We start from the raw sequence: 26,891 nt of genomic DNA, 5'->3' as shown, positions 1-26,891 counted from the left end.
AAGAGAGTATGAATTGTACAGGGCACGTTATGATGTGATACTTCTACATTTGTAATTTAAAAATTAAATCACAAGTTTATACATAGACTTATATCTCCACATCTACTTTACTTTAAATGAAGCTTTTATAAGCAATCTCTCAATAACTCTTATAACCTTCAATTATTTCTAAATAATTGAATAACATTCTCTTCAAATTCATATCTATTTTTCTTTGCTTCCTACAATGTAACTTTGCTCCAATTTGACACCAAAGTATGAATAAAACCTTATTATAAAAAGCCTTATTATTCTATTTAGTTATAAATAACTATGAAAATGAGCTCTTAAAATTTCTCATTTGCTCCTCAAAATCGCCTTATGAAGTATGATGCAAAGGTAAAAGGTTGCCCATATTAACAGAACTAGCAAGTGGCAGAGGTATTCTGGCTCTCATTTCACTGTTCTTTCTATACTATTTTACCTCCCTGGCCAAATGATGGTGCTTCTGTGTATGGTATTTCTCTAAACACAAAATAGAGAAAATCATGTAGTTATGCAGTACTGCAGTATGCAGTGAATTTTAAAGTCATATATAGTTAAAAAGAAATGCATTCATCAGACTATTATCCCAAAGAACTGTTGAAGTTATTTAAAAGAAACCTTTAGAAAGGATTCTAAATCAATACTAGAGATCACAAATGTTTAAAGAGTTTAAGCACTCACTGCTGCTTTTCTTGGTCCCCAGAGTCTGGCCATCTTCTAAAGAGTTTGAACCTACTGAAGAACTATCTTGACTATCTTGATGGGGAAGCTGAAGAAATCCTTCACTGGAGTCTGAGCGGGTTGGTGTTAGTGTTAGAGATTTCTGACGTTCCCGATTAATATCTTTCTTAGATTTTATCAATTTTCTCATTTTTAGAGTAATCCAGTTGCCTCTCCTAATAAAATAATTAAAAATTCTTATCAGTCTAAAATTCAACATATAAGTCCCTCTCAAAATCAGAAGTTTTTCATTTTTTTCAAAATAAAAACAAACAAAAAAAGTTAAATAGTACCTTCTAGGAGGAGATGGGTCATAAAATTTGTATTGATCCATAATTTTCTCTTCTAATTTCTCCTTTTGTCGTCTTAATTCATTTAACTTATCACTATAAAAATAAAAATTACATTTTAGGACATGCAACATATTTTATACAGTTATGAATGATATTAAATTATTTGGGGACTATGATCTAAGTTTCAATTCTCCAACAGGATTTATTTGTTTGAAGAAAATTTTCCATATTACAATCTCATCATGACAAAAGAATTCCCTCAACATCTTTTTCAGCTATTAAACATTATATTCAACACTGACAAGTCCCCTATTCTTGGATCTTTGGTATCTCAAATCATTTTTTGGAATAGTGATTTATTATAATTTATATAGGCAAGATATTAAATTGCTGGATAGTTTGTTTATAATTACAGAAACAATAAATAATCTTGCAACCACATCTTCCTGCAAACAGATTTTTTCCTTTATGGTAGAATTATGTAGGCTTAATTTATTTGTAGAGAATTTCCTGTCTCCAGCAATGCATGAATATACTAAGCTTGACTACATGTTAGTTTCATTTTTATATTGTTAACAGTATGTATTACATAGGGAAACATCAAAGACCACAGACAAAAGTAAAATGATCTAAAAACACTGTGATCCTAAAGAATACTATTTATTAAACATTTAGTGATCATTTACAATGAGGAGTGCATGAGGTGTATATAAAGATGAGTAAGAAGTAGCCCAGCTGTTTAGAGTACGGTAGGAGAGAGAAGATATATACATAAATGACTATTATAATCCAAGATAGTAGGGATGCCAAAATAAAAGTACTGTGGAAGTATCATAGGAACTTATAAAAGGAAAAATATTTCTATCTTGGATGACCAAAGAAAGTCTCCTGAAGAAAAAGGCCATATTAGATAGACTGAAAAGAAAAAATAAGAATGCTAAATTAAACAGTTTAGCTGAGAGGAAGTAGTGAAGTTTCAGGTTTAGATTTTGCTGAACAGCAGAAATACTGAAGGTTTCATTACAAAGTGACATGAAATCTATGTTTAATACCTTAACTCAATAATGAAATAGGATATATCAGAAAGGATGGGGCAAAGAAAACATTCAGGAGGCTAATGGGGTAGTATAGTTCATGGGAGAGAGAAATTAGGGTACCGGGAAACAGGAGGAACTGATCTGAGAGTTTCTACGGAAGAAGATGCTTTGTGATTAGAGGTTGCTATTAGTTATATCACAGTGCAAATAGCACATGGCCTCTAAATATCATCAGGGACCACCAAATTCTCAGTACCACCCATTCACTGTCACTCCTGCTAGGACCATGTGACAGAGGCATTCAGCTAGAAATGAGTCTGACACATAAAATTGGTATTCTAAATTTAAACACAAAAAGTCAGAATAGATACTAATATTTATAAGCCAATGGTATAGATACAATCACTGAAACCTTGGAAATGGATTATTCATCAAGGGTCAGAATATTAACATGATAAAGTGCTGGATAATGCCTCTGCTTAAAGAGCAGGAAACTCAAATGCCAAGAGCTTTAGAAACACTCACTGCTTCTTAAGCTAAAATACCTCTTATGGCAGAGAGTAAAGGCATACAAGTAGTCATGGAAAGGACTGAAGATCCAAACTGGCCAGCCACAAATGTGAAACTTCTCTGAAGCTTTACATTTACCTTAAAAGTTCATGCAAACTTTACCTTCTGCACAGGTATATCATGATATTCCTGTGTATTAATATAAAAATAATGTTCCCTGCCCCAGGTTTTATAATAAAATTGATACTTCAAAAAAATGTATGGTGTATCCTGGTTTCGTATGTGCCGTGGGGTTCACCATTATGTACATGTTTGAAAGTCACATATTATTTCATTTACTCCTTAGGATAGTCCTGGAAGTAGGTGTTATATCTCTGTTTTAGAGAAAAAGAAACCAAAGATCAAAGAAATGAGGTAACTCACCTACAGTCATATAACTAGTGATTGGAAGAATTGGGATTTAAGCTAAGAGCTGTCTGACTTCAACATGTGTGCTCTTTCTATTATACGACAGAGCTTCTCATTTAGGCAACAAGAGGAAGAGAAGAATTTAGTAAAGGTGAATCATAGTATAATAAAAGGTCATCCACTGAGCTGCCCAGGCCAAAACCTCTTATTTTACCAGATTCCTCCACTCTCAACAAAGATACAATTTACTAACAATTAAGCCCTGTCAATTCTATCTCTCACATTTCTCTTGTATTTGATCTCAGCTACCACTGCTTCTGAATTAGTTTCACTAGAGTATTGCAACAACCTTTTTAAAACTTATTCCTTGTCTCTAGTCTCCAATGTATACTCTAATGTCATCAGTGTTAAAAAAAAAACAAACAAAAAAAACCCAACAACAAATCCGATCACATTTCTCCCTGCTCAAATTTTTCAGCTATCCTTGTATGGCATAGAAAAACCTTTGTAAAGTGACCCCTGAGTGTTTAGCCACTTCTCTGCTACTCCTTCTTCCTCAATTTTGCTCTAACAAGAAGAATTAATTTTTAGACCTTATATTATAATAATAATACACTTTCATCATATGCCCATATTTTTGCATTTGCTCCTCTCTTGGCCTCGTGTGACTCCTCAGGTGAACTCCTACTGAACCTTTAACTCTCAGCTCAAGTTTCCGTCTTTAGGAAGTCTACCTTCTTTTGCAGACTAAGATACTCCTTCCCCTCTATTTGCTGTATTTCTATGGCTTCCTATACATACCTCTATTATAGCAAATATTTGTATTTCTTGCTTATATTAATAGTTTATTAAGAGCAGGACTCATGTGTTTTCATGTTAGTATTTCTGGTTATTATGCCCAGAATATAAGCATTCAAAAAATGTAATTTGAAATAATAATGCCAAAAATTAAGAAAAATTAGCATTGTTTACTCTGCCACCAGATACGGCAATGATAAAATCATGACTGATATTTTGGAGTGCAAAATTATTTGGTACCTACATGTACTGTCTTTGTTCAACATGAAAAAGATCCTTGCTTTCCATATTCTGCTCCAATAGTGTTCTGTTCTGTAGCATTAGTGTCTGAATTTGATCTAGTAGATGTCGATTTTCTTCTTCTAAATTTCCTTTAAGTTGGCTTAGCAACTGTTTAAACACAAACATTTATTTTTTAAAATATCAACATTTACATTTAACATTTTCACCAAGACTTAGCAACTTAACTTCACAAAGACTTAAGTCTTCTGCTATTTGAACAATTAGATAGTTTTACTTTGATTAGAACATGAGTGATTATTTAGTAATAATGACAGCTAAAGTACTGGATTATGTGCTGGACATATATATTTTCTTAATTCTCACAGACATTGGGTTTAACACATAATAAATTATCTAGTTCCAAAAACACTTCTTTCTTCAAAACTTTAACTTAGAGCCCAAAGCTAGATTCGTATCTCTGGACTTCTGTTTAAGCAAGCTATGAAATGCTAAACAAGTTAGTAATTCTTTGAGCTTTAATGGCCCCATCTACAAATTGAGGATAACAACTCCCACTCCCGCCAAGACTGTTGCAAGGATTAAATAATATATGTAAAGTACCTGGTGTCTTATCTATGGCACACAGTAGGTACTTCATAGACCTCATTCTTCCCCCAACCACTGTTTTCAAGGAACCTTTAATGTTTATGTATAATTTTTATGGCTTGATCCAAGGGAGTCAAGTAATCTTATCAATGGGTGGTATTACTACTGATTATTACTGGTAGCTGGGCTGCTAGCATCATTGAGCTGCTTCTTCTCTGCAGTCAGCAGAACTTAGAAGGATGCCTTAGAACCAGAGGTTCCAGCAGAACTCAGAAAGCCCAAAATTTTAATTCTCAAAATTTAGCATCACTTGTAGAATACATTTTTAAAATGTAGATGCCTGGGTTCTAGCATTTGAATTCAGCAGGTCTGAAGTAGAGCCCAGAGATCTGTATTTTTAAAAAATGCCAGTAACAACCCCTTCTCCTCTCCTTCATCACCCCCCCCAAATTTCAAAAATTCTCAGAAGGTAGAAAAAAGCAGGTATTAATATCCATAAACAGCCATCTAGATCTAACAACTGTAAATACTGTGCTATATTTGTTTTATCTATATATTGTTAAATTGAAATATAACGTATGTGGTAGATCCACTGCAAAAAAACCCTGAATATAGTTTTCCTCCCTATATTCTCTTGTGCTGTGACTTCTCACTTTTCCTATCAAGAAGTGGAATCTACTTCCCCTCTTGAATTTGGTACACCTTTGACCAAGAGAAGGAGGTGGAAGTGATGGTGTGATAGTTCCAAGTCTAGGCCTCAAAAGGCTTATGTGGTGCACTCAGTCTCTTGGAATCCTACTGGAGAATGAGAGACCACAGGGCACAGAGAAATTATACCAGTTGGGGTCACCCTAGTCCAGTCAGCTCTCAGGGTATGTACTGGCTAGTTGCAGACACAGGAGCAAGCCCTACTAAGATCAGCTAATCTTGGCCTACACATCAATGCAGATCAGCACATCTGCTCAGCCAACTCATAGACTCATGAGCAAAAATATATGTTTACTGTCCCTTACCACTGAGGTTCTATGATTGTTACATAGCATTACTATGTCAACAGACAACTGATAAAACATATACACAGAAAACAAATTTTAAGTGTATATACAGCTCAATTATCACAAAGTGAACATGTGTGAAACCAGCATCCAGATCAAGAAACAGCACATTTGTATTCCAGAAACACTTGTCATGCTCTCTTCCAACTACCACCCATCCCTACAAAGATTAACTACTATTTCAACCTCCTACACTGTGGATTCATTTTTACACTCCCTTCAAATCATAATGACTTCGCCCTTAGCCAAAAGTTAGCATTTGACTCAAGTTAGGAGAATTAGCCTGGGATAAGTAGGTAGCTAGGGCCCTTTCTGATCTCTTCTGAGTAGCCTTTAGACTACCAGCAACATGAAGGGCCTTATCAAGATTCATTATGGCTGGCTGTCTCATTCTTCGGATCTCCCAGTTAAATTTCTGACTAGTTTGCTGGTATGTTACTTGCCCCATCCAATATTCCAACCTCAGGTATCTGAGAGTTGGCCTTTGACTACCTTCCTGGGTGTGGGACTCTTCTGTTCTTTGCTGCAATCAAGCCAGTCCCCTCCAGTAGCAGAGTTGCTGGTTTTCATGGCTTGCCCCTCACCTGAACTACCAGGTATTGGAAAAAGGGGAGGGACTAAGAATGGGAGAAGTCACATGATAAAATGTCTCAGACAACCACAGTCCTAACCAAAGTTGAGTAGTTTTTCTTTAATAAATGCTTCTCAATTTGTTGTATGTCTTTGCTTGAATTCCAGAGTCCTAAAATTGTTATTTTTGATAGTTTTGTCCAATCTTATTATTTCTGGAGTTGATCTGTCATGTTCCTCAACGTACCATTTTGTAATCCATTAATTCAATTATATTTTATTTAGACTTATTATAAATCACAGGCAGAATGAATGTTCTATACTTTCTGAACTTTGTTGGGTAATTAAATATATATGATTTCAAACTAATTTTCCTTTATGTTGGTTTATAATTTCAGACAAAAAGCCTTTAAATATTACTTTTCTTATAGTCTATTCCTAATTCTACTTAAGGGTTTGCTTAAGTGCTGGTTTCCTAAAAGTTCCAAGAAATGTTAAGCTATATTCAAACTTTAATGATTTAGGGACCAATCACAAAATTTAAGGATTATTTAAGGCTTTCAGGATCCTTTTTATACTTCAAAACTTTTACCACTGCATCAAATAATCATGGAGGAAGGCATGGAATAATGTTAAGAATAAAACTGCACACATAAGGCAGATGTCATTTCTGTTCAAAACCCTCTAATGGCTCCCCTGTTTTATTCAGAAAAGTGCTTTACAATGGTCTATAAGGCAACACATCTGGCACAGGCTTATCTCTGAGTGCATCTCCTGCTACTCCCCCCTTCTCATTCCACTCCAGGCACACTAGCTTCCTTGAGTGTTCCTCAAACACACCAGGATTCCCCTGGCCTTATGGTCACTGCATCAGCTGGTGGCCTGGAATATTCTTTCCCCAGATATCCACATAATAATACACTAATCTCCTTCAAATCTTTTTTCAATCATGTCTAGTTACAGTTTCAATCTACACTCTCTCACCCACCCTAGCAGTCCTTATTCCCCTTTACCCTACTCCATTTTTACTTGTATATAACTTATATTTTAACATACCATATGCTGCAGACTAATTTTCAAAATGGTTACAACCGTATTTGCAGTCCATGTAGCCTTCCAGAATCATGCCATTCTCCATCAAGAGACTGAATCTATTTCTCTTTTCCTTGAACCTGGATGGGACTTTGACTTGCTCAATGAGTAGAATGCAGGGGAAATGATGCTGTATGACTTCTGAGGCTTGATCATTAGAGTAGAAATGGCTTCTGTTTGGTTCTCACCATATTGTGAGAAAACCCAAATCAGTCTATGGGGAGAGACTACGTGAAGAGAAAACTGATGGCCTACAGCTGACAGCCAGCATCAGCCACCAAACATGCACTTAGCCTTTCAATCTTCCAGCTAAGGGCCCATCTGGAAGCGGAGCAGAAATAAACTGGCCCCACTGTCCCTGTTCAAATTCTGAACAACAAAATCTGTGAGCATAAGTGGTTATTTTATACCACTATGTTTGGGGTAAACTGCTATACAGCCATATGTAACAAAACACTGAAACTTACTTGTTATGTTTATTGTCTATTTCTTTCCACCAGAATATAAGTTCCACAAGGGATGAAGTTTTTACCTTTTTGGTTTATCAATGCATGCCAGGTGGTCAGTAAACTTTTTTTTCATTAAACAAGGATAAAAATTTTCAAAGTATCTGAACATATAAGTTTAAACTGATAGTAAAAGTTGAAATTAATCATAAAGAAAGTTTTTCTGAATTACTTGTGAATTTCAATTATCCCTGACCAATTCTTTTAGAAATACTAAACATACACTGCTATTGTCATTATAATCTGATTATTTACTTTTTAGGCAATGATGCCTAAAGGCAGCGAACAGCGACTAACCTTGTTAAAGCTTACCTCACACTGGTTATTTAGCTTGGTGGATGTGATGTCCAGCTGCTGGTATTGCTCCTTTAACTTTGAAAATTCAGCTTCTAATCTTGTTTGTTCCAGTTTGGAATTATTTAGAAGACTTTTCAAGTTTTTATGGTCAGTTTGTAAAACTTCAGTCTCTTTTAAAAGCTGATTATATGTATGATTCAACCTATAATTAGAAATCACGTTAGATTCTCTTAATAGTTTTCACTGTGATTTATACAATGTGAAAACGCTGTAAATCACATTCAGACATACTTAGAAAATGTAAGATTCTTTTGCCAGTGACTAAACTTACCAAGAATCAGTTTCTAGTCTGTAAAAACTAGATGACAAGTTTTTAATTAGAAAATGTTTAAAAAACAAAACAGAAAATTACCAATCTAGTTTTGATTAACCTAGAGAATTCAATAATTCTAAAATTTAACAGGAAAACTAAAGAAAAATCAGATCAAGTGAATTAATCAATCTAGTATGAGACATAGCAATCTATCAATCTATTGTCGGATAACTGAGAGATACACGCTTAGATGAAAATTTTAGTTATGAGATTTCTGCAGTTGTGGTAAATTATTCATAGTTATGTAGTCTTCAGTTATTAATGATAAATTTTTGTTTTTTTTAAAAAACCCAAATGATAGCCTTTTCTTTCTTTCTACTATTATACCTTTAGAACAAGGTCCACTGACCTTTAAAAGGGAGATCAGTAAATTCTTTCTGTAAAGGACCAGAATAGATACTTTAGGCTTTGTAGGTTGCATGCAATCTAGATCACATTCTTCTTTTTGTTTTTCCTAAACCACCTTTCAAAATGTAAAAGTTGTTCTTTGTTTCGGAGCTGTACCAAAACAGGCTGCAGGCTGGATCTGGCCTGCTGAGCTGTCTGTAGTTTACCAACCTTCACCTAATGGCATTAAGATCAGGAACCCAGAAAAGGAGAAGGCAGCCAAACAAAGCAAACTTTTGCTCAGTACAGTATTTTCTCAGAACATCCAATAATTTACTTCAACTCACTTCCCAAAGAATTTGAATCAATTTACAAGAATTATAAGTAATAAAATAAACATTCTAAAAATCAAGACTTGGTACAAAACAATAAAATGGCAAGATCAAAACAAACAATAAATGCTCCATAAATAGGTTGAATCTAGGAATGAATACATGCCTGAATTTAACAGTTGGTCAAACCTCACTGACACATACAGACACCAACATAGTATATCAATACCCATGGAGATCAAAGATTTTCCTACTGATGCTTCATGGGGTGTGGGATATAGAGATATAATATACAATGTTCTCAATAGCATCTCAACGGCGAATACTAAAATCATCTCTTTAGGAGAGTTTTTTACACCGTCCCTCAAAGCTGAGAACATTAACACCAACGCACAATTCAGTGAACATAACTCTAAAAAGGCAAGACAACCTTGCTCATGTAAGAAACTTTCTTGGTTTGGCATTATCTAAGATTAAAACTTAGGCTATCTAGAGGAATGGATATTGCTTGTTTGACAAGTTTTCATAAATAGTTTTTATTTTATTTATTTATTTTTTGTTGTGTCAAATTCCAGTGTTCAGTACAATTTTTCAGTCATACATGGACATATACACACTCATTGTCACATTTTTTTCTCTGTGATTTATCATAACATTTTGTGTATATTTCCCTGTGCTATATACAGTGTAATCTTGTTTGTGAAAGAGCTCTTTCGGGTTTTACTTTAAAGTCTTTACTTCCCTTAGAACACTGGCACGAGTGCATAAAAGCTGGGCAAGAACACCTTAGAGAGACAGAAAATACTCTACTCAGGACCATTCTTCCCTTCCAAGTCTACATAATCTTCTGGTTCAAGTTCACCATGCTCAATTTCTTCTTAACATTTGGGCCAAGTTTTTTCTCTAAAGACTCCTCAGTAATGTATACAATTAGATTTCTGGAAGATCTACTCAAGTTCCCAAACGTCCAAATTTGGTTTGAATCCCAGTTAGGTTCAAGATGGGACTTCCACACTAAATGCATCTGGCAATGTTAGGTATGTAATAAAAACCCTGTCCTAATCCTATCCTAACTTATCACAATTTGGTCTTCTATTATTTATACTGCACAAATACAACCTCTTTGATCCTAGCCTGCTGTTGAGACTGTTAAAGTTCAAATCGCTCAGCACAGAATTTCTAGTTGTAACAATTACTGAATTAAAAACTATGGAGCATACAAATGAAAATGGCTCTAGAAGCTTAGGGAGGTTTTTGGGGGAAGGAAAAGAAATAGATATTTAATTCTAAAAACAGAATGTATCATATTCATAATAGGACAAATACTCAATGAATGATCCCCATTTAAATTTTGTGTGCTGTCTTTCAGCACTTCAGCTATGGCAATGTAAATGCAATACAAATGTTTTTAGGCTGTTTACATTTTTCAAAGGTTTCTAAAAATTTTTTGAAAATATATCCTCATGAAGTAGGCTGATTACCAGTTAGTAAGTTTTGATCTTTCCAAGGCTTCAAATTTTAAAAAGTTACCCCATAGCAATATGAGACCATTAATACCTAAGTCAAAAATAAAAGTACAAATCAATCAGCTAGGAAATCATGAGACTGCTCACTTGTACCAACTTCAAAAGACTAACAACGTACACAAATTTTGTTATATAAAGTGGCTTAAAAACTTAATTAGTTGAATAAATCAAGAGAGAAACAACGAGAGAAAACAGGACATTCAGGTTTTTGTCTGAGTGATTCTATAACTAGCTACATGATTTTGCTGGCTAATTTACTTACAGGTCTGGGGTCTTTTCAAAAAATTCTAAGTTATGAATGGTACCACAAAGGGGCAATACACACTTTGGATATAATGAATAATACAAAACTAAAATATATAAATATTTATTACCTATCATTTTCACCACAAAGTTTCTTGTATTCGGCAGCCACAGTCTCATGGTTTTTGTTTTTAAGCAGCATTTTTTCTTGTTCTACTTTCAGCGTTTTTTCCAAATCTTCCAATTGTCCTTTCTGTTTTAGTAACTGATTGTAACTGGAAAAAAAAAAGTTATGTATTTGGTTTATATTTCCTTAGAAAAAAATATTATAGAAATAAAGGAAATGGGAGTCATTTATTAATAAGTAATCACATAAAACATGTTAATTCATATAAGTTTCCTACATAAACTATCTCAGATCTGTTCATACATAAAATTTATTATATTACCCAAATAAAACTGGTTTTAAATTAATAACATAAGAAAAGATAATAAATTACCGGTCCTCAAGGTCTTTATGTTCCACTTCAAGATTTTTGTGAGCAGACTTTAGAGTTCCATGTTTAGCAATGAGAGACTCATACTCTGAAGCCTGCCGTTCATGTAGAAGTTCCAGCTTTTCATGATCTTTGATCAGAGAGTCGTAGAGAGATTTCAGGTCTTCTCGCTCTTTGATTACAGATTCATTTTCATTTTCTAAGGAAGACTGCTGGATTAGGAGTTGTGCATTCTGGTTCATAAGTGAGGTACTTTGGGAATTAAGGGTGGAATTTTCAACCTGTAAGAATGTATATTGTATTAGACATAAGAAAAATAGCTTATATTGTTCTTTCTTTTAAAATAAAAGATGTTAACTTTAGCAAGTGCTAAATAAACCACAGCAGATATATTCATATTATACAAAGAATATCTGAATTTTTAGCATCCTGAAGAATAAGGCTACCATTAATTTTTTACTTTTGGTAGGTGTTATATACATCTCATAATACATATATTATGAGACATACACAGTGTAAGATATATATCATATATATGTTTTGGGTTGAATTATTTTAAATGAAGATGATTAGCAACAACTCCATAAAAGGTACAGAACTGAAAATGCCAGTTTATAATTTCCTAGAAGTTTAAAGTTGATAGAACTAAAAAATTACTTGTGAAATTCAACTGGAAATTTTCTCGAGTCTAAATTAAATTAGTATTTGCTTTATCGTTTGGAAAAGAGTTATAGAGAGAACTTTTAGCATCAGAGAGGCAACTTCTTTTCCCAGCTTTTTAAAGAGGTTTCAGAGTTGCACTTTCTCCTACCTGACTATTCTATTTGAAAAGACACTGGCAGTGTTAAGTGTAAGATGGCTCCTTTGAACTAAGCGCAAGTCTAAAGACAAAACTCTCACGCTGCGTTGTTTTCCAATAACTGATGGGTATCTTGCAATGATGGTCTTAAAACAAGAGTTTCTAACTGATTAATTATAATCAACTTGTTGAACTGGCAATAAAGCAAATATAACTAAAATTATCTTTATTTTTTCATTTGTTGAAGGAATTTATTAATTTAGAGGCTCTGACTTTTAAAAAATACTGATATCTGAAAATTTGGCATAGCAGCTTTTCTTAAACTAATTGTTAAATTCACTCACTAAGCAACAATGTTACCATGTCTAGTCATCCTTATTTTGATAGCATAACAGCATAATTCAAGAGTTTGGTTGCATAACCTCATAGTATTACATTTCTACCTGAAGCTTGGCATTCTGTGTTTGAAGAGTAGTATTCTGCTCTTGCAACGACACTGTCTGCCTCTGAAGTGCAAGAATCTGAGCCTGCAAATTATTGTTCTGGGTCTCAAGTTGCTTCAGCTGAGTTTTCAATGCTTGCTTCTCTGCTTGCAGTGTAGCATTCTTAATAAAGAAAACACATATTAAAAACAAAAGCAGTATCAAATATATTTCTGTCTAACAGATACCAGAATGTTGTACAAGTATTTATTACCATTATAATCCAAAAATATACCAACAATCTTAAAAGAGAAAAGACAAAACATTTCCCCCATCCCAAACTGTAAAAAGATATTTAACCTAAGGAAAAGAAAGTAATATTACTAAAACCTTAATTTACTAACGTGCCTCTGTCCTGTCTGCTCTATAATGTCTGAAAAATAACATATCCATTCTAAATGTATTTAACACAAAAAACTAGAATGGGATTGTCAACTGTATGGTTTTTATGCTGTTCAAGTGTCCAGAGGGCATGGGGCCATGTGTCTAGCCAATGCAGTGTACATTTTCTAACTGCCCAAAGGCAATATACATATATGTAGATATGTACGTATGATGTATGTGTATATATACATATTATATGTGTGGTGGTCCCAGGAGTAGCAGCAAAACTATTAAGTATTTTATAGACACAAATATTTGGAAGAGAAGCAGGAACAATCTAACCATCTGTTTAAAAAATTCAGTCCATAATAGACATAACAGATGTTACATATTTTCTTAAGTGATTTTTTCATGGTATAAAACACTGACTAAAACTTTATTCCATCTATAGGACTTCTGGAGCAAATCCAAACAAAACACATTATTTTCAATTTTTCCAGTATATATGGCCACATTTCAATTTTACAGTTAAACAGTTGAATTACTATGCAAATTATAGATCATTACATTTAATGTGACAGATATTAAAATGTTTGTTATGGATATTACATTTTCAGGATTATTTCTAAATAACATTTCATAAAAAATTTAGCATCAAAAAGTATAAAGGAAGAACCCCTTAGAAAACCAAAATAAAACTTCAATATACAATACGGCCAGAATTTATATATAGTTGCAATATGCAAAAAAAGTTACAACTGAACCACAACAGATCACTTTTATCATATCTACATTATGGGACAAAGACAACATTCACTTTATAGGCTTTTAAGATATATATACTACATGTCACTGTATAAAAGGCAAGTCATGATTCAACCTATATTTTATACCATAAAATCAAAGCTGAGGAAGAAAAACGCTTTAAAATAAGTACTGATGGTGCATTACTTGCCTTTTGATCATTTGATCAAATACAAAGGATTAAAGAAATTACATGCAAAAATAATTATGGACTACTGAGGTATTTATATACCATCTTGACACACCAAAGAGGTGAACCATTTTTCACTTACATATGTTAAGCACTATTATAGTTCAGCTCTTTAGTAAAAAGAATGTACAAACTCTAATGATGAGTCTGGGTATCTCCAGGAATAAGAAAAGTTCCTATAGTCTATAATGAATAGAAGAGACAACTGAGAGTAGAAAGGGTATCTCAGAGCAGGAAATAGTTTACAATTGAAAAATATGAGGTTAGCAAATATATTTACTGGCAAATGCACAAAAATTACCAGCCTAATGTAGGGTAGCCATCTTTATAAACCCATTATCTATAATAGCTAAAATATGAGAACCAAGAAATTTTTTCTCCTCCATAGAACTTCATACAGAAATTAATGAGAAAAGAGATTTATCTTAAACAACTTTATACGCCAATTCTTCTGAAATGTAATTATTAATCCAAAGGATTGAAATATATATATGTGTGTGTATATATATGTATATATACACACACATGTATATATACATATATACATGTGTGTGTATATATATATGTATGTGTGAAGTATGTGTATATATATAAATATATATTGCGAATAACTAAACACAGGTATTCATATATGGCTGATAAATATGTAAAAAGATGAAAAACAGCTCACTAACAATTTAAAATATACAAAGTAAAACATTTTCTCCTATCATTTTAATAAAAATTAAAAGGCTGGTCATACCCAATGTTAATCAGCAAAAATAGGTACTCTATTAGTGGGAATAAAGATTGATGTTTCTCTGAAAGGCTAGTATAATGATATCAACTAAAATTAAACACACACACAGAAATATGTATATATGGAAACCCTTTGGCCTATCAGCTCTACTGTCAGCAATTTACTACCTTATGGACACGTTATACATGGATTTTCACTGCAGCAAAATCTGAAAATAAATTTCCACTGATTTAAGATTTATTTAAATAAATCATGGTAACATGCACACTATGGAATAATATGTGGTCATCAAACAAAACTATATAGATCTGTATCTGCTAAAATAGATCTCTAAGATAATATAATTGAAAAATACAATTAAGATCCCACAAGTGTGAATCTGTAAAAGAAATATATTTCTAAACACAGATAAATCACAAACATTTTCTGGAAAAATAAACTGTTTACAGTGATTATTTTTGGATAAGAAAGCAGGAATCCGTAGTGTAGGAGATTAATTTCTGGCTTCATGGCTTAAAGTTTTCAATTAATATTAACTTAAAAAACAATAATAACAATCACAACTATTTTACTTGTTACCATGTAAGTTTCTTAAGCTCATTCATCTTTGAAGGATAAATGGTTGCTGAATTCATTTGAAAATCGTCTACTGTCAAATATTTACTAAACTCATTCAGCAAACATTTATTAAGTACCTGCTATCTACCAAGCATTGTTCTACATACTGAAGGCACAGTGCTGTGAACAAAAGACAAGCTACTTGCTTCCAAGGAGCTTGTTTTCAGTAGACAATAAATAAATGAATAAATAATTTTTTCAGTGAAAGAAGCTATGAAGAAACTAAACAAGGCAGTGGTGTGATGGTGAATGGTTTAGTTTGGGGATAGCTACTTTACTGGGAGAAGAGGTCAGGAAAGACCTCTTGTAGGAGTTATTTAACATGAGATTTGAACGCTAAGGGAGGCCAGCCATGTGTTCCAGGTAGGGGAAGCAAACAGAAAGGCCCTGAGATAGGGGCAAACAGAAAAGACCACTATGACCAGAATTAATTTACTTATTATATGCCAGGCTCTGTTCCATGTTTTCCAGATATTAACAGATAATAATATCCCTAGATTAATAAACATGGTGTGTAGAAGAGTAATATGGCATAAGGTCAGAGATAGAGACAGGGAAATGTCAAGAAGGATCTCATGGATACAGTAAAGAGTCTGGATTTTATTCTCAATGAAATGGGAAGCCACTGAAGTTTTTAAGTAGGAAAGTAACGTGAATTGAGTTATGTTTTAAAAATTTACTCTAGGTTACTGCATTGAGAATGGGTCAGATTGGGTCAGGAGTGAAAGGGGGCAGACCAGTTAGGAGGATACTCTATATAGTCCAGATGAAAGATGATGGTAACTTAAGAGTGGCAGCAGCAGAAATGGGGAGAAGTAGACGAGTGTGGGTTATATTTAAAGACAGGGCTGACACAGCTCGCTGTCGGACTTATACAAGGGTGATAAAGAAACGCATATTAAATTATTAGTTTTTCGTCTTTTTAAATATTATAAAATAAATCAGTTAAAGTATGAAATGATCAAAGCTATAAAACCAGATCAGATATATTTTCTGAGTTTTATAAACTCAATGATCCTTTACTTCTAAAAAGCCTTATTCCTACTAAAATACTTACATTTCTTTCTACTTCAATTAATCTGTCTTTAACTTTAAGAAGCTCTCTAGTAGTTTCTTGACTTTCTCGCTCCCATTTGTTATCTTCACCAGACGTTGGAGGAGAACTCTGTACCATCCTTTCCTCATCTTGTCTCTGTTTAAGAGCTTCATAATTCTTTTTCACCTAAAATATTATTTAAAATATTTTAATGGGGAGAAAAATTACCTCCAAGGTTATATTTATCACAATTAATTAGACTCTACAATGGTCTGGTGAATGTGAGAGACACTTTATTTTAAAATGTGATAAACAATATGCACAATTATCATTGCTATTATGATCACACTTTATGCTTTATAAAAATGCAAATCTTCTCCTTTAGAAACATTAAATATGCTCCTCTTATGTGCCATATTCCTACAATATATTTTGTAATTACAGATCCTATTGTTTATGATGAAAATGCCACTGAAGGCTAGATTAACTGGACATGGACAAGTTGCTAAATACTAGCAACTGTTTTTAGAGCTATCTATAGCTGATACAGAATTTTCAAAGATTCCCATGTAAAGAACAAATAAAGACTTGACACATGTAATAATTCCTCTTAAAAAAGACACCTAAAGTTGAGGAAGTATCTATATATATCTTGCCTTCTAGGAAAGATATGTTGCCCAGAATGATCTATGTTAATAAATAAATGACTTCTTTTTTCAAATCTTGATCCATATATAATTACTTTAATTCATTTTATGAACAGTGAGCAATCCAAAGATGTATCTTAGCCAGGGTTTCTGGTGTGATTACAACCAAATCCTACTTTAAGTGAGCCAACTCAAAACTAACAACTTGGTCATCATCCTACATTAGCAGATTTTACTGATTAACTTAACTGCTCTCTTCAATTTAAATGGATTATTATTATCCTTACCTCAAATCGCTAGTTTATCCTAGGAAACAATTATCATTAATTTCTAAATTAACTCCAAACTTTCTATTAAGGCAGGAAAAAAATGCTCAAAATAATTCAGTGTCTAATGCAACCTCAACAAAGCTTATGGCTCAACCTTTCCTACTACTGAGTTAGAAAATAATGACGTGAGACTAAAGAAAAAAGATGCCACGACAGAATGTAATTTAAAGCTTGGCAAGTGATCTAATAGGTGTTCTGTGATTCTGATTTTCCATTTTTAATTTTCAACACCCTAATAAAACAGATGAGTGATGTTATTTCCAGTCTCCTATTTTATATTAATTTCCCACAGGATCTTTTTTCTAGGCTTATAAAGATTATAAACATCTGTCACTATTAAGAAGGGGAGCTGAGACTAAAACTCAAAACTTCTCATGTTAGCCCATTGTTCTCACAACTAAGTTTCAAAAATGGTTCCTTTACCTTATGTATCATTAATCAGAATCTTTCAGACTTGAAATACACATATTATCAACCCATACTCAAAACCCATTCATTTTCTGGCTTAGTAGCTTCATGAAGTTGACTTTATTTGCACCATAGTGTTACTGCTTAATAGGGCAAAAATTTTTACTTTATTTTTTGGATAATCCTTTATGTTAACTAAGCAAAGTTCAATAATTTCTTCTCTAACAAATTATGTTCCATGTTTATGTCTGAGACAAACAGCAGCAGTGATGGTATGGGCAAATGGAAAACAAAACCTTTTCCCCTTTCTGCATGAAAACAACACCTTGGGGTAGCTGTTTCTCTGGAAACCCGATAAAACTGGAATGTTCTATGTCGCCAGGCAAGATTGCTTATGTGAAAAAAGACCCTTGATTGGTAAATTACAGTTGTACTGGGAGAACTATAAATATCTAGTAGGAAGTTCTATCTTTGAACTTCTCTGAGTACAGCAACTCTTTAATCTTTTTTTTTTTTGGTGGGGAAGTATTTATTTTAAATAAATTATTTATATAAAACAAACAAACAAATAATGGAGGTACTGGGGATTGAACCTAGGACTTTGTGCATGCTAAGCATATGCTCTATCACTGAGCTATACCCTCCCCTCTCTTAAATCTTAAGATCTTAAGACTGTGAAGATCTTAAATCCATGCCTTTGGAGTGGTTGCAAGAGATGATGACTGCTGTGGAACATGAAGCCTCAAAGCCAGGGCAGCTCCGCAACATACTCAATGTGAATTTTGTCTTCTTGCACCTGAACAGTCATCTGGTGAGAGGATGACTCTCAGACAATTATGTGAAGAGGAACACCTGATAGTGACCTACTATATTATATAAATATCAACTTATATTTTCTATAGTGTTCCTAATCAAATGGTTCTAAATGTGGCCCTTAGTAAATCTGTTAGTCTGAATGTTTGACTATAAAACCACTCTGGGTGTAACTACAGAGATGCTAAAAGGAAGAATAAATCATAATATGATTCTACCAATCTACCAAACACTAACCCTATGGAATGGGCAATCCCCTTCAATTTTAATTTATTCATGTAGGGGAAAAAGACAGCTGCCCCTACTTCAAAAACTTCATTGAATAATTCCAAGTATCACAAGAAAACAGACCTAGAAAAGACGTCAAATTTATGAGATTGAGTGCTTTCTTACACCACACATACTATTTCCCTTTACTTGTATCCTCACATCCGTATCTTTGCCTATCAAACTTTTGCCTGGATTCTCAATAGGAAAAGTGTCAAAGTGAAGTGTAAGTACCACACTGACAGCTTTTCCCAATGAAATATGCCTGCCTCTTTCCCATCCCATGCTCACAATTTTGTTATGTCCCTAACTGCATGGGGGACAATCACACATGAAATAGGATAGAATAAATTATAGTGCATAGACAAAATAGTTTATTACAGACTCTCTGACAAAAATCTGTTTAATACTCTCAAATTTAAGAAACAGGAAGAAATAGACAAATTATTAATAAAATTATATTGCCTTTTGGGGGGGTAATTTGATTGACTGATTTAATGGAGGTACTGAGGATTGAACCCAGGACCTCATCCATGCTAAGCACGCACTCTACCACTGAGTTATACCCTTCCCCACATATTGCCTTTTTATTTTCTACTTTACACTTTTCTGTCCAAATAGTTAACAACTGAAATGCTTTCCAAGGAAGTTACTTACTGTTTTAAGCTCCTGGCGCAATTGCTGGTTATAGTTTGTTGATTCTTCCAATCGAGCTTCTAATGCAGCAATCTTTTCTTCTTTTATTTCAAGGGACTTTTTTAGAGTGGATTCTAACTTTGATTCCAAAAGTTTGTACCTACTATCCAAGTATTAAAATAATTAGTTCATTACTGAAGGTCATAAAATTCTTTTTAAGGATAGTTTATGACCACAGACTTTGGTAGTATAAATAGATCTTATAAGATAGTCTTTCAAATTAAATTATCCTTCTCTTACTGCTGACTCCCCCTTTTAAACTATTCCTGGTAATGAGCAAAAAACTCACTGAGTAAAAGAGAGCTCCAGATTACAGTCTAGGTTGTCAAAAGCAAAAATTAATACTCAAAAAGGCATCTAGAAATCTGAGTCTCAAAATAGTCCTCTTAGTTGTATAATAAGAATCTACAGAAAGAGGAGGTGGATAGATTTATCATATTATTAAGTATTTGTCTATGATATTAATGTGTAACATTTTTATACAAACATATATGAATAGTTAAGACTTAAAATTCACTGAAAACTTTGTTTTCAGGGCACAGAGTACTTGCAGAATATTAAAAAAGAGAATGATATACTAAAGACACAAATATACACAACGGGAAGAGGAAGACAGATTTGAGTGTCAGTATTTGTCATATTTTTGAAGGGTGGGCTCACGAATATTTATATTAGTCTTAATTTTTTTTTTAACAAAAAAGATAGTTCATGAACACAGTTTTTGAGGATGAATCATAAACTAGGAGTTATAGATTAATCTATTTCTTATACCTGAGAACCCTGATGACTAAACCAAATAAAAACTTGAAGTGTATATATATGAGAAATTTTATCATATTCTGCCTTTTACTGTAATTAACTTATATGTATCTATTTTTTCTTTTTCAGTTTTATTAGGTAGAATTATTACAGTTCAACTGTACATATACATTGTATTTCACGTAAATACATATATACAGTATATTGCACTTTTTTTAAGTTTACATATATGTACTGATTATTGTTTCTAAGAACAGATTAGAGCTTTAGCTTTTTAAACTCACATAGTTATCAAAGGAATAAAGCTAACTACAAAATAAGAATCAACAGAATGCAACAATCCAATCATAAAGGACAGTCAAATGTGCATACACATACTCCATGTATCTGTTTTTTGTTCAACCAGATTTTAAGTTCATTGAAACAGAGAACAAATCTCACTCATTCTGGTAACAGCTTGAATCAACAAGCAATTTTAAAGCATTTAATGAGTGTGACTTTGGATATATTAAATTTGTGATGCTTGAGTTCTGGACTGTCCAAATACAGATGTCCAGTAAGCAGAGAATAATATAGACATCAGGTGAGGTGATGGATGGGCATGCTCAGCATTTAGAGTAAGTGGATAAGAAGCCTAAGAACATAACCCTAGGAAACTATATTGACAGAGAAGACACAGGAAAAGAGCTGTTAAAAGAGAAAAACAAGAGTGATCACATAGCACTGTTTGCAACTCCACCACTAAACTTACTTTTTTGATTTTATTAACACATTCAATTCCATAACTAGACTATATAGTCCTTGATGGCAAGAATAAATATCTTAATAATATAATTGTATTTTCAAAGGGGGTTAGAGGGAACAAAATCAACTGGAAAGATGAAGAGGTCAGACTAACAAAGGAATTAGGGATACCATCTGAGATTAGAGGTAAAGACAGATGCAGATATACATAATTCCAAGATGGAGGGGATGGAATGTTAAAGAAATTTATGTCTATAAACTAATTTTCTTTGTGACGCTAAGGCTAACTTACTGGCTGAGAAAGAAGCAGGTTTAGTGTCTTAACACACTTCTTTTCCTGATCCCCAGATTCAATCATAGTTATTAACTATTCTCAATTCCTTTTCCTGAAAGTCTTAGTTCAATATACACACCCTTATCTCTATGTCTAATGTTTTCATTATAAAATGAAAATGTGCCAACTAATGAACACACTTATATCTTGTCCAGACTATTACAATAACTTCCTAACTCGTCTCCATGCCTCCAAATTTGCCCTTTTCTAATATATATTTAATATTACTCAGAATTGCTAAACACACCTTTGTGCTTTATTTGCATAGAATGCCCTTCCCCATTTCTACCTTGCAAATTTCTATCATTCTTCAAGGTTCAGTTGAAACATTATCATTTATTTGATGCTGATGATCAGCAGATAATGAAAGCTTAATTGACACTGACTAACTGCATGAAGTAAGGCTTGGGAAGAGGTGCCACAAGGTGAAGGGACCCTCTAGAGATGGGCTAATAAATTTAAAACAGGGACAGTTAAGGCAGATACATGGCTTACTTTTTTTTTGCTCTACTTTTTAAATGTCTTACACATGGCAGGCAAAAACTCTGAATAAAGCAGTGGTATATATTTAGTATCTATATCAAAAGATAGTCAACTAAATTGGCCCTTAATTGTATGTCTAACTCAAAAAATATTTTCTCGTGAAATATCTGTATAGTAATTCAGTTAAGGTTATTTGAATTGACTGCTAGAAAAAAATGCCTCAAATTACTTCTATTTGTTATTATACAACTAACCTTTAAAGGTATCAATCTATTCTATTAACTTTGAATATTTTCAAAATTACAAAAATAAATCCCATATAATCAGCATCAATTTTCCTATATTCATTTATTTTATACAGAATACAGACACGTACTAGAACATTAATATGGGTAGATGACAAAATACAAATTATATAACTACAAAAATTCCACTGAATTAAAGTCTAATCTATATAAAACAATATTAACAATACACACTTCTATTCTAGCTGGAACTAGTGGCCAGCTAGATGCTAAGCTAACTACATGAAAATCCAATTAACTGTTTGACAGACTATAGAGAACAAAAATCCTCTTTAAGTATGTACTGAACATTCTCAAATTCAAGTGTGTAAGTTAATTTTTTACTGTTTGTCAAGCCTAGTTTTTCAGATTATTTTTATATCTTAATGGCTTCTCAGTGTATTTTCCTTTGTTTCAAAGATTTCCTCCATTTCTCTTTAAAGTTCACATTTTAGCACACAAAATAAATGGAGAATTGAGGCATGTAAACACATCATTCAAATAAAGAATAATTTGCTTAAATTGACTGTGTATTTCATGACACAGGACTTTGTTGGTAATGTCTCATTCTACTTTCAAAGGCAATGACAGCCTCTGATCTTCTGTTACCTGGGAGACATCCTGTTTTCCTATTATGTAATGGTATTTATATAAAACCATTTTGGTTTTTTCCCCTTATATCAATGTTAGATAGTTTTTATTTGATTTTTAATTTTTTTTCTTATAGAACTTTCTCTAAGGTTAGAAAAGAACCAGAACAGGGTGAAATACATAAACGTATCCTGTAGCTAGAATAGGAAAGAATCAACAATAATTTCAACTGTTTATTCTCAAATAGACTCACACCTCATCTTAGCCAAAAGGCCAAGAAGCAGTATCAAATAGACTTAATACTCACCTGTCGTCGGTACTCTGCTCATCGTGTAAGAGTCGCTCTTTATTTAACCCTATCTTCTCAAGCTCATGAGTTAATTTTTCAAGATCATTATTCATTTGTTGAGTCTTCAATTTTTCACTCACCAAATCCTTATTTTAAAAGTAATACAAAACTCACATAAGTGTTATGAACATAAACATTTAAGAAATTCAGCCAAGATTCCAAGTACCACCATCATCCAGAAACACACATTCAAAACAGGAAAGATAGAAATGCTGTTGCTGAGCTTTTCCTTCACTGATCAAAAAAAAACCAGTTAAACAACAAAATTATAACCTAGCTCAAAAAGTGATTTTTTTCCTTCATCTTGCTAAAACTTCTTTTTAACTTTTTAGCTTTAAAAACTGAAAGGAGAAACTCGTGCTTTTGAATACACACACCTTAGGTCTGAAAACTGTGGGTAAAACACACATTCATTAACTTTTTAATAATGAACTAGAAACTTAGTGCATATTCCTTTTATGAATATATTTTGGATACAACACCCTTCTCCCACCACAAGCACTCCTCTCCCAGTAGAAGAGGCCTAAGACATTGACCTGAATAACTAGGGGGAATTCTTAGAGGTTCAGGGACAAGGAACCAATTGCTCATGTCTGTTAAGACTATAGAAGAGAAAGAAAAAAAAAAAAGGAAAAGATAATAATGGTCCCCTCTCAATGCCTCTTTAGTGGAAAGGCAGATTTCCCAAAGTGAGTTTCTGTCAGAATGATAAGCTACTTTTAAATTGAACTGAAAGTTATTATATATAGTATAGCATAGGAATAGCAAAAAAGAGCCAAGCATGTGATCTTTTGAGCTACACCAATCACGTTTCACAAGACCTAGTGTCAATCTACTCCAGTGAATTTAAGAATTCTTCTTGACACACAGATCCAACCAAATACCAATTATTTGATGTTGACCTTTAAATTCAACCTGATTTGCATTCCTAGCTTAGCAGTCAAAATTCATGAGGCTCTTAAGTCTGAAAGATCAGGACTTGAATCCAGGAATCCAAATACACCATTGTGATCCTGAGTAAGTTACTTAATGTCTCTGAACCTCAGTTTTCTAATCTAATGGTGATGATGATCATAAAGGATTGGTTATAAAAATTATATAAATATACATAAATACCACTTATGAAGCCCTTGGCACAGTACTTGGCACATAGTTAGTACTGAATAACTAGTTGCTATCATGCTTATTATACTTACGTTCAGTAAGTTTTGATGAAATATTTTAATACTATTCTGAAATAAATGTATAAAGTTACAATTTAACAAGTCAGATACCACATGGAAACCTTATTACTACAATTTCTTAAAAAATTCAATTTACATTTACTCCTTATTTTAACAAAAGTAGGAAACTGTTTCTAGTTTCAATTTTCTACTTTGACCCATAAATAGATAATGCAAATTACTGCAATAAAATTTAAAGAAGCCTTGAGTTAAAAACGTAAAAAATATTTGTTTGAAATTTAACTATATTTACCTCTCTTAAAGTAACCAAAGTTTTTATATCAATAGTTGCTCTTTTCACAAGCTCCTTATTTTCTTTCTCTAATTCTTTCAGACGAATGCAGGATTCTTTATAAATACCAATCTCTTTGGAAAGGGTTTTGTTTTCTTTTTCCAAATTTCCAATTTTCACATTATTTTCCTCTAATGTGGTATCTTTTATTTCTGCTTGTTGTCGGAGTCTCTTATTTTCCTTCTCCAGTTGTTTCTTATCCTTTTCTAGTTGAGAAGTCTCTTGCTCTAATGATTTATTTTCTTTTTCTAGCTGTTCTAGTCTTTTGCTAGATATTTTTAACTCTTCCAGATTTTTTTGCAACGTTTGGTTTTCCATCTCTAAGTCTTGTAGTTCACTTTCCAATTGCTGAATTTTTTTATTGCTGTTTTCTAGAGCTTTCTGTAGTCTCTGATTTTCTGTATCCAAACCCTGGTAGCTAACTTCTAAGCGCTCTGTTTTCTTGAAAGATGCTTTCATGAGCTCTAACCCTTTCTTAAGTTGTTCTTTTTCACTTTCCAGTTCTTTATTTTCTAATTGTAGCTGTGCCATTTTCATGCTTGCACACTTCAAAGATTCCACATTCCTTCGCAGTTCTAAATTTTCCTCATCAAGCTGGGTATTCTCTTTTTCTAGGGATTCTAACTGAAAAGTAAGGTTTTTAAAGCTATCCAATGTTTTTTTAAACTTCCTATTTTCTCTTTCTAGCTCTGAATTTTCTTGTTCTAAGGCTTCAATTTTTTCACAAGTAATTTTTAAATTGGTAATCTTTTTCTGTAACAATTCATTTTCTTTTTCAAGATGATGCAACTCATTTTCAAGTTCTTCTGCTCGTTCTCCTTTTTCTTTGTAATGTTCTAATTCTTTTCTAATTTGTCTTTTTTCAAATTCAATCTTGCTTAGCTTACTACTTGTTTCTTTGATAGACTCATGGAGAATTTTATTTTCTTTTTCAATGTCTTTCACCCTTGCTTCAGCACTTATCTGGGAGCGCTGCCTTAAGGAGGACACAGTTTGATTCAGATGTTCATTTTCCTGTTCCAATATTTTAATCTAACAAAAAGAAAGGAGGAAATTTAAAAGTTGACTGAGCATAAGTAAATATTTAAAATTACATAGCTTCTCCCTTTCAAAAGCTAACAGGAAAATCAAACCATAAAAAGGTGCTAAAATTGTCTATCTTAATTTTAATTCTCACAAATGTGTACTGTGAGATCACTCTGTACATGTACTGCCAGGTCATTAAAGTTCCTATCTTTAGAGAGTTCATAATGTAAAGGAATGATAAGATGATTAAGACAGATATATTTAATACTAATCAAAATGATCTTCAGGCTATTTACGGTTACATGTTTCAAATTCAAAGATGAGTACAGGTGAAACATAATAGACACATTATCTTCTTCTATGTTTTGTGTGTGTGTGTGTGTGTGTGTGTGTGTGTGTGTTTAAATGGAGGTGCTGGGAATTGAACCCAAGACCTCCTGCATGCTAAGCATGTGCTCTACCACTGAGCTATACCCACTGCCCCTCTTCTTGAAGATATAAAGCTTTTACTTTCATTCAATAAATTTTGCAATGTATATACACAGTGAATACTCAGTAAATATTTGCTGTGTTGTAAGTGTATATATATTGCTGTGTATTTATGTGAATTCATTCCACAAAAGAATTCTAATTTAACAATATCAAAGTAACAAAATCCCCAGTACATTTTAAAACTAATACATCCAATTTATAGCATGGCCTACTGTAATGGGTCTCGAAAAATTTAGTGTGTTAAACAATCCCCTGAGAACCATGCTTAGCTCTAGAATTTTTGTTCTGTAGAGCCACGGAAATCTGCATTTTTATAGGTGGCCTGAGAACTATACCTAGATAGTATAAAACAAATCACTTTATTTCTAAAAAAGTAGAAATTTTAAAACAGCCAGCCACTTAATGTATTTAATTCTCAGTTTCCTCAAGCATAAAATGAGAATGACCAATAAAACACTTGAAAGCAAGTAGGAAAATACCCAAGATGGTTGCTGCCACCACTTGTCCCTCTTTAGTGAGGTCAGAGTGTAGCTGTATTTCACCCCAGCTTCATTCAGGGACTTTAAAATCAGCAGCTCGAATCCACAGACACTTGAGAGCAATTTAAACACAGGTACCACAACATTTTATACCAGATAATTATTAAGCACACAGGCAACTTAAAAACTTCTAAGCTTTCCCTTCAACTTTTTGTTTCTATCCTATTTTGCATAGGATAGAAAATGA

General features: G+C 33.0%; 1 protein-coding gene across 10 annotated transcripts in view; it reads right to left on the bottom strand.

Moving 5' to 3' along the window:
* Nucleotides 1–26,891, bottom strand: part of CCDC88A (coiled-coil domain containing 88A) — a 103,169-nt gene that overhangs the window by 14,038 nt on the left and 62,240 nt on the right. For 7 of the 10 annotated variants that reach the window (XM_072937714.1, XM_031675670.2, XM_072937717.1 and 4 more), the window contains exons 15-25: nucleotides 24,609–25,679; nucleotides 23,091–23,218; nucleotides 19,550–19,691; nucleotides 16,450–16,614; nucleotides 12,679–12,840; nucleotides 11,440–11,717; nucleotides 11,071–11,214; nucleotides 8,154–8,340; nucleotides 4,035–4,180; nucleotides 1,038–1,130; nucleotides 706–920 (exon numbers count right to left, since the gene is read on the bottom strand). In XM_072937714.1, the coding sequence (XP_072793815.1) occupies nucleotides 706–920; nucleotides 1,038–1,130; nucleotides 4,035–4,180; nucleotides 8,154–8,340; nucleotides 11,071–11,214; nucleotides 11,440–11,717; nucleotides 12,679–12,840; nucleotides 16,450–16,614; nucleotides 19,550–19,691; nucleotides 23,091–23,218; nucleotides 24,609–25,679 (2,731 nt within the window). The remainder of the gene's footprint in view (nucleotides 1–705; nucleotides 921–1,037; nucleotides 1,131–4,034; nucleotides 4,181–8,153; nucleotides 8,341–11,070; nucleotides 11,215–11,439; nucleotides 11,718–12,678; nucleotides 12,841–16,449; nucleotides 16,615–19,549; nucleotides 19,692–23,090; nucleotides 23,219–24,608; nucleotides 25,680–26,891) is intronic. The other 3 variants (XM_006217724.4, XM_072937719.1, XM_072937716.1) reach the window with 1 other exon arrangement.

This window comes from Vicugna pacos, chromosome 15 (assembly GCF_048564905.1).
Source record: "Vicugna pacos chromosome 15, VicPac4, whole genome shotgun sequence".
Classification (NCBI taxonomy): Eukaryota; Metazoa; Chordata; class Mammalia; order Artiodactyla; family Camelidae; genus Vicugna; species Vicugna pacos.
Note: the sequence above shows the minus strand (reverse complement) of the source record. Positions and strands in the feature narration are given on the sequence as shown.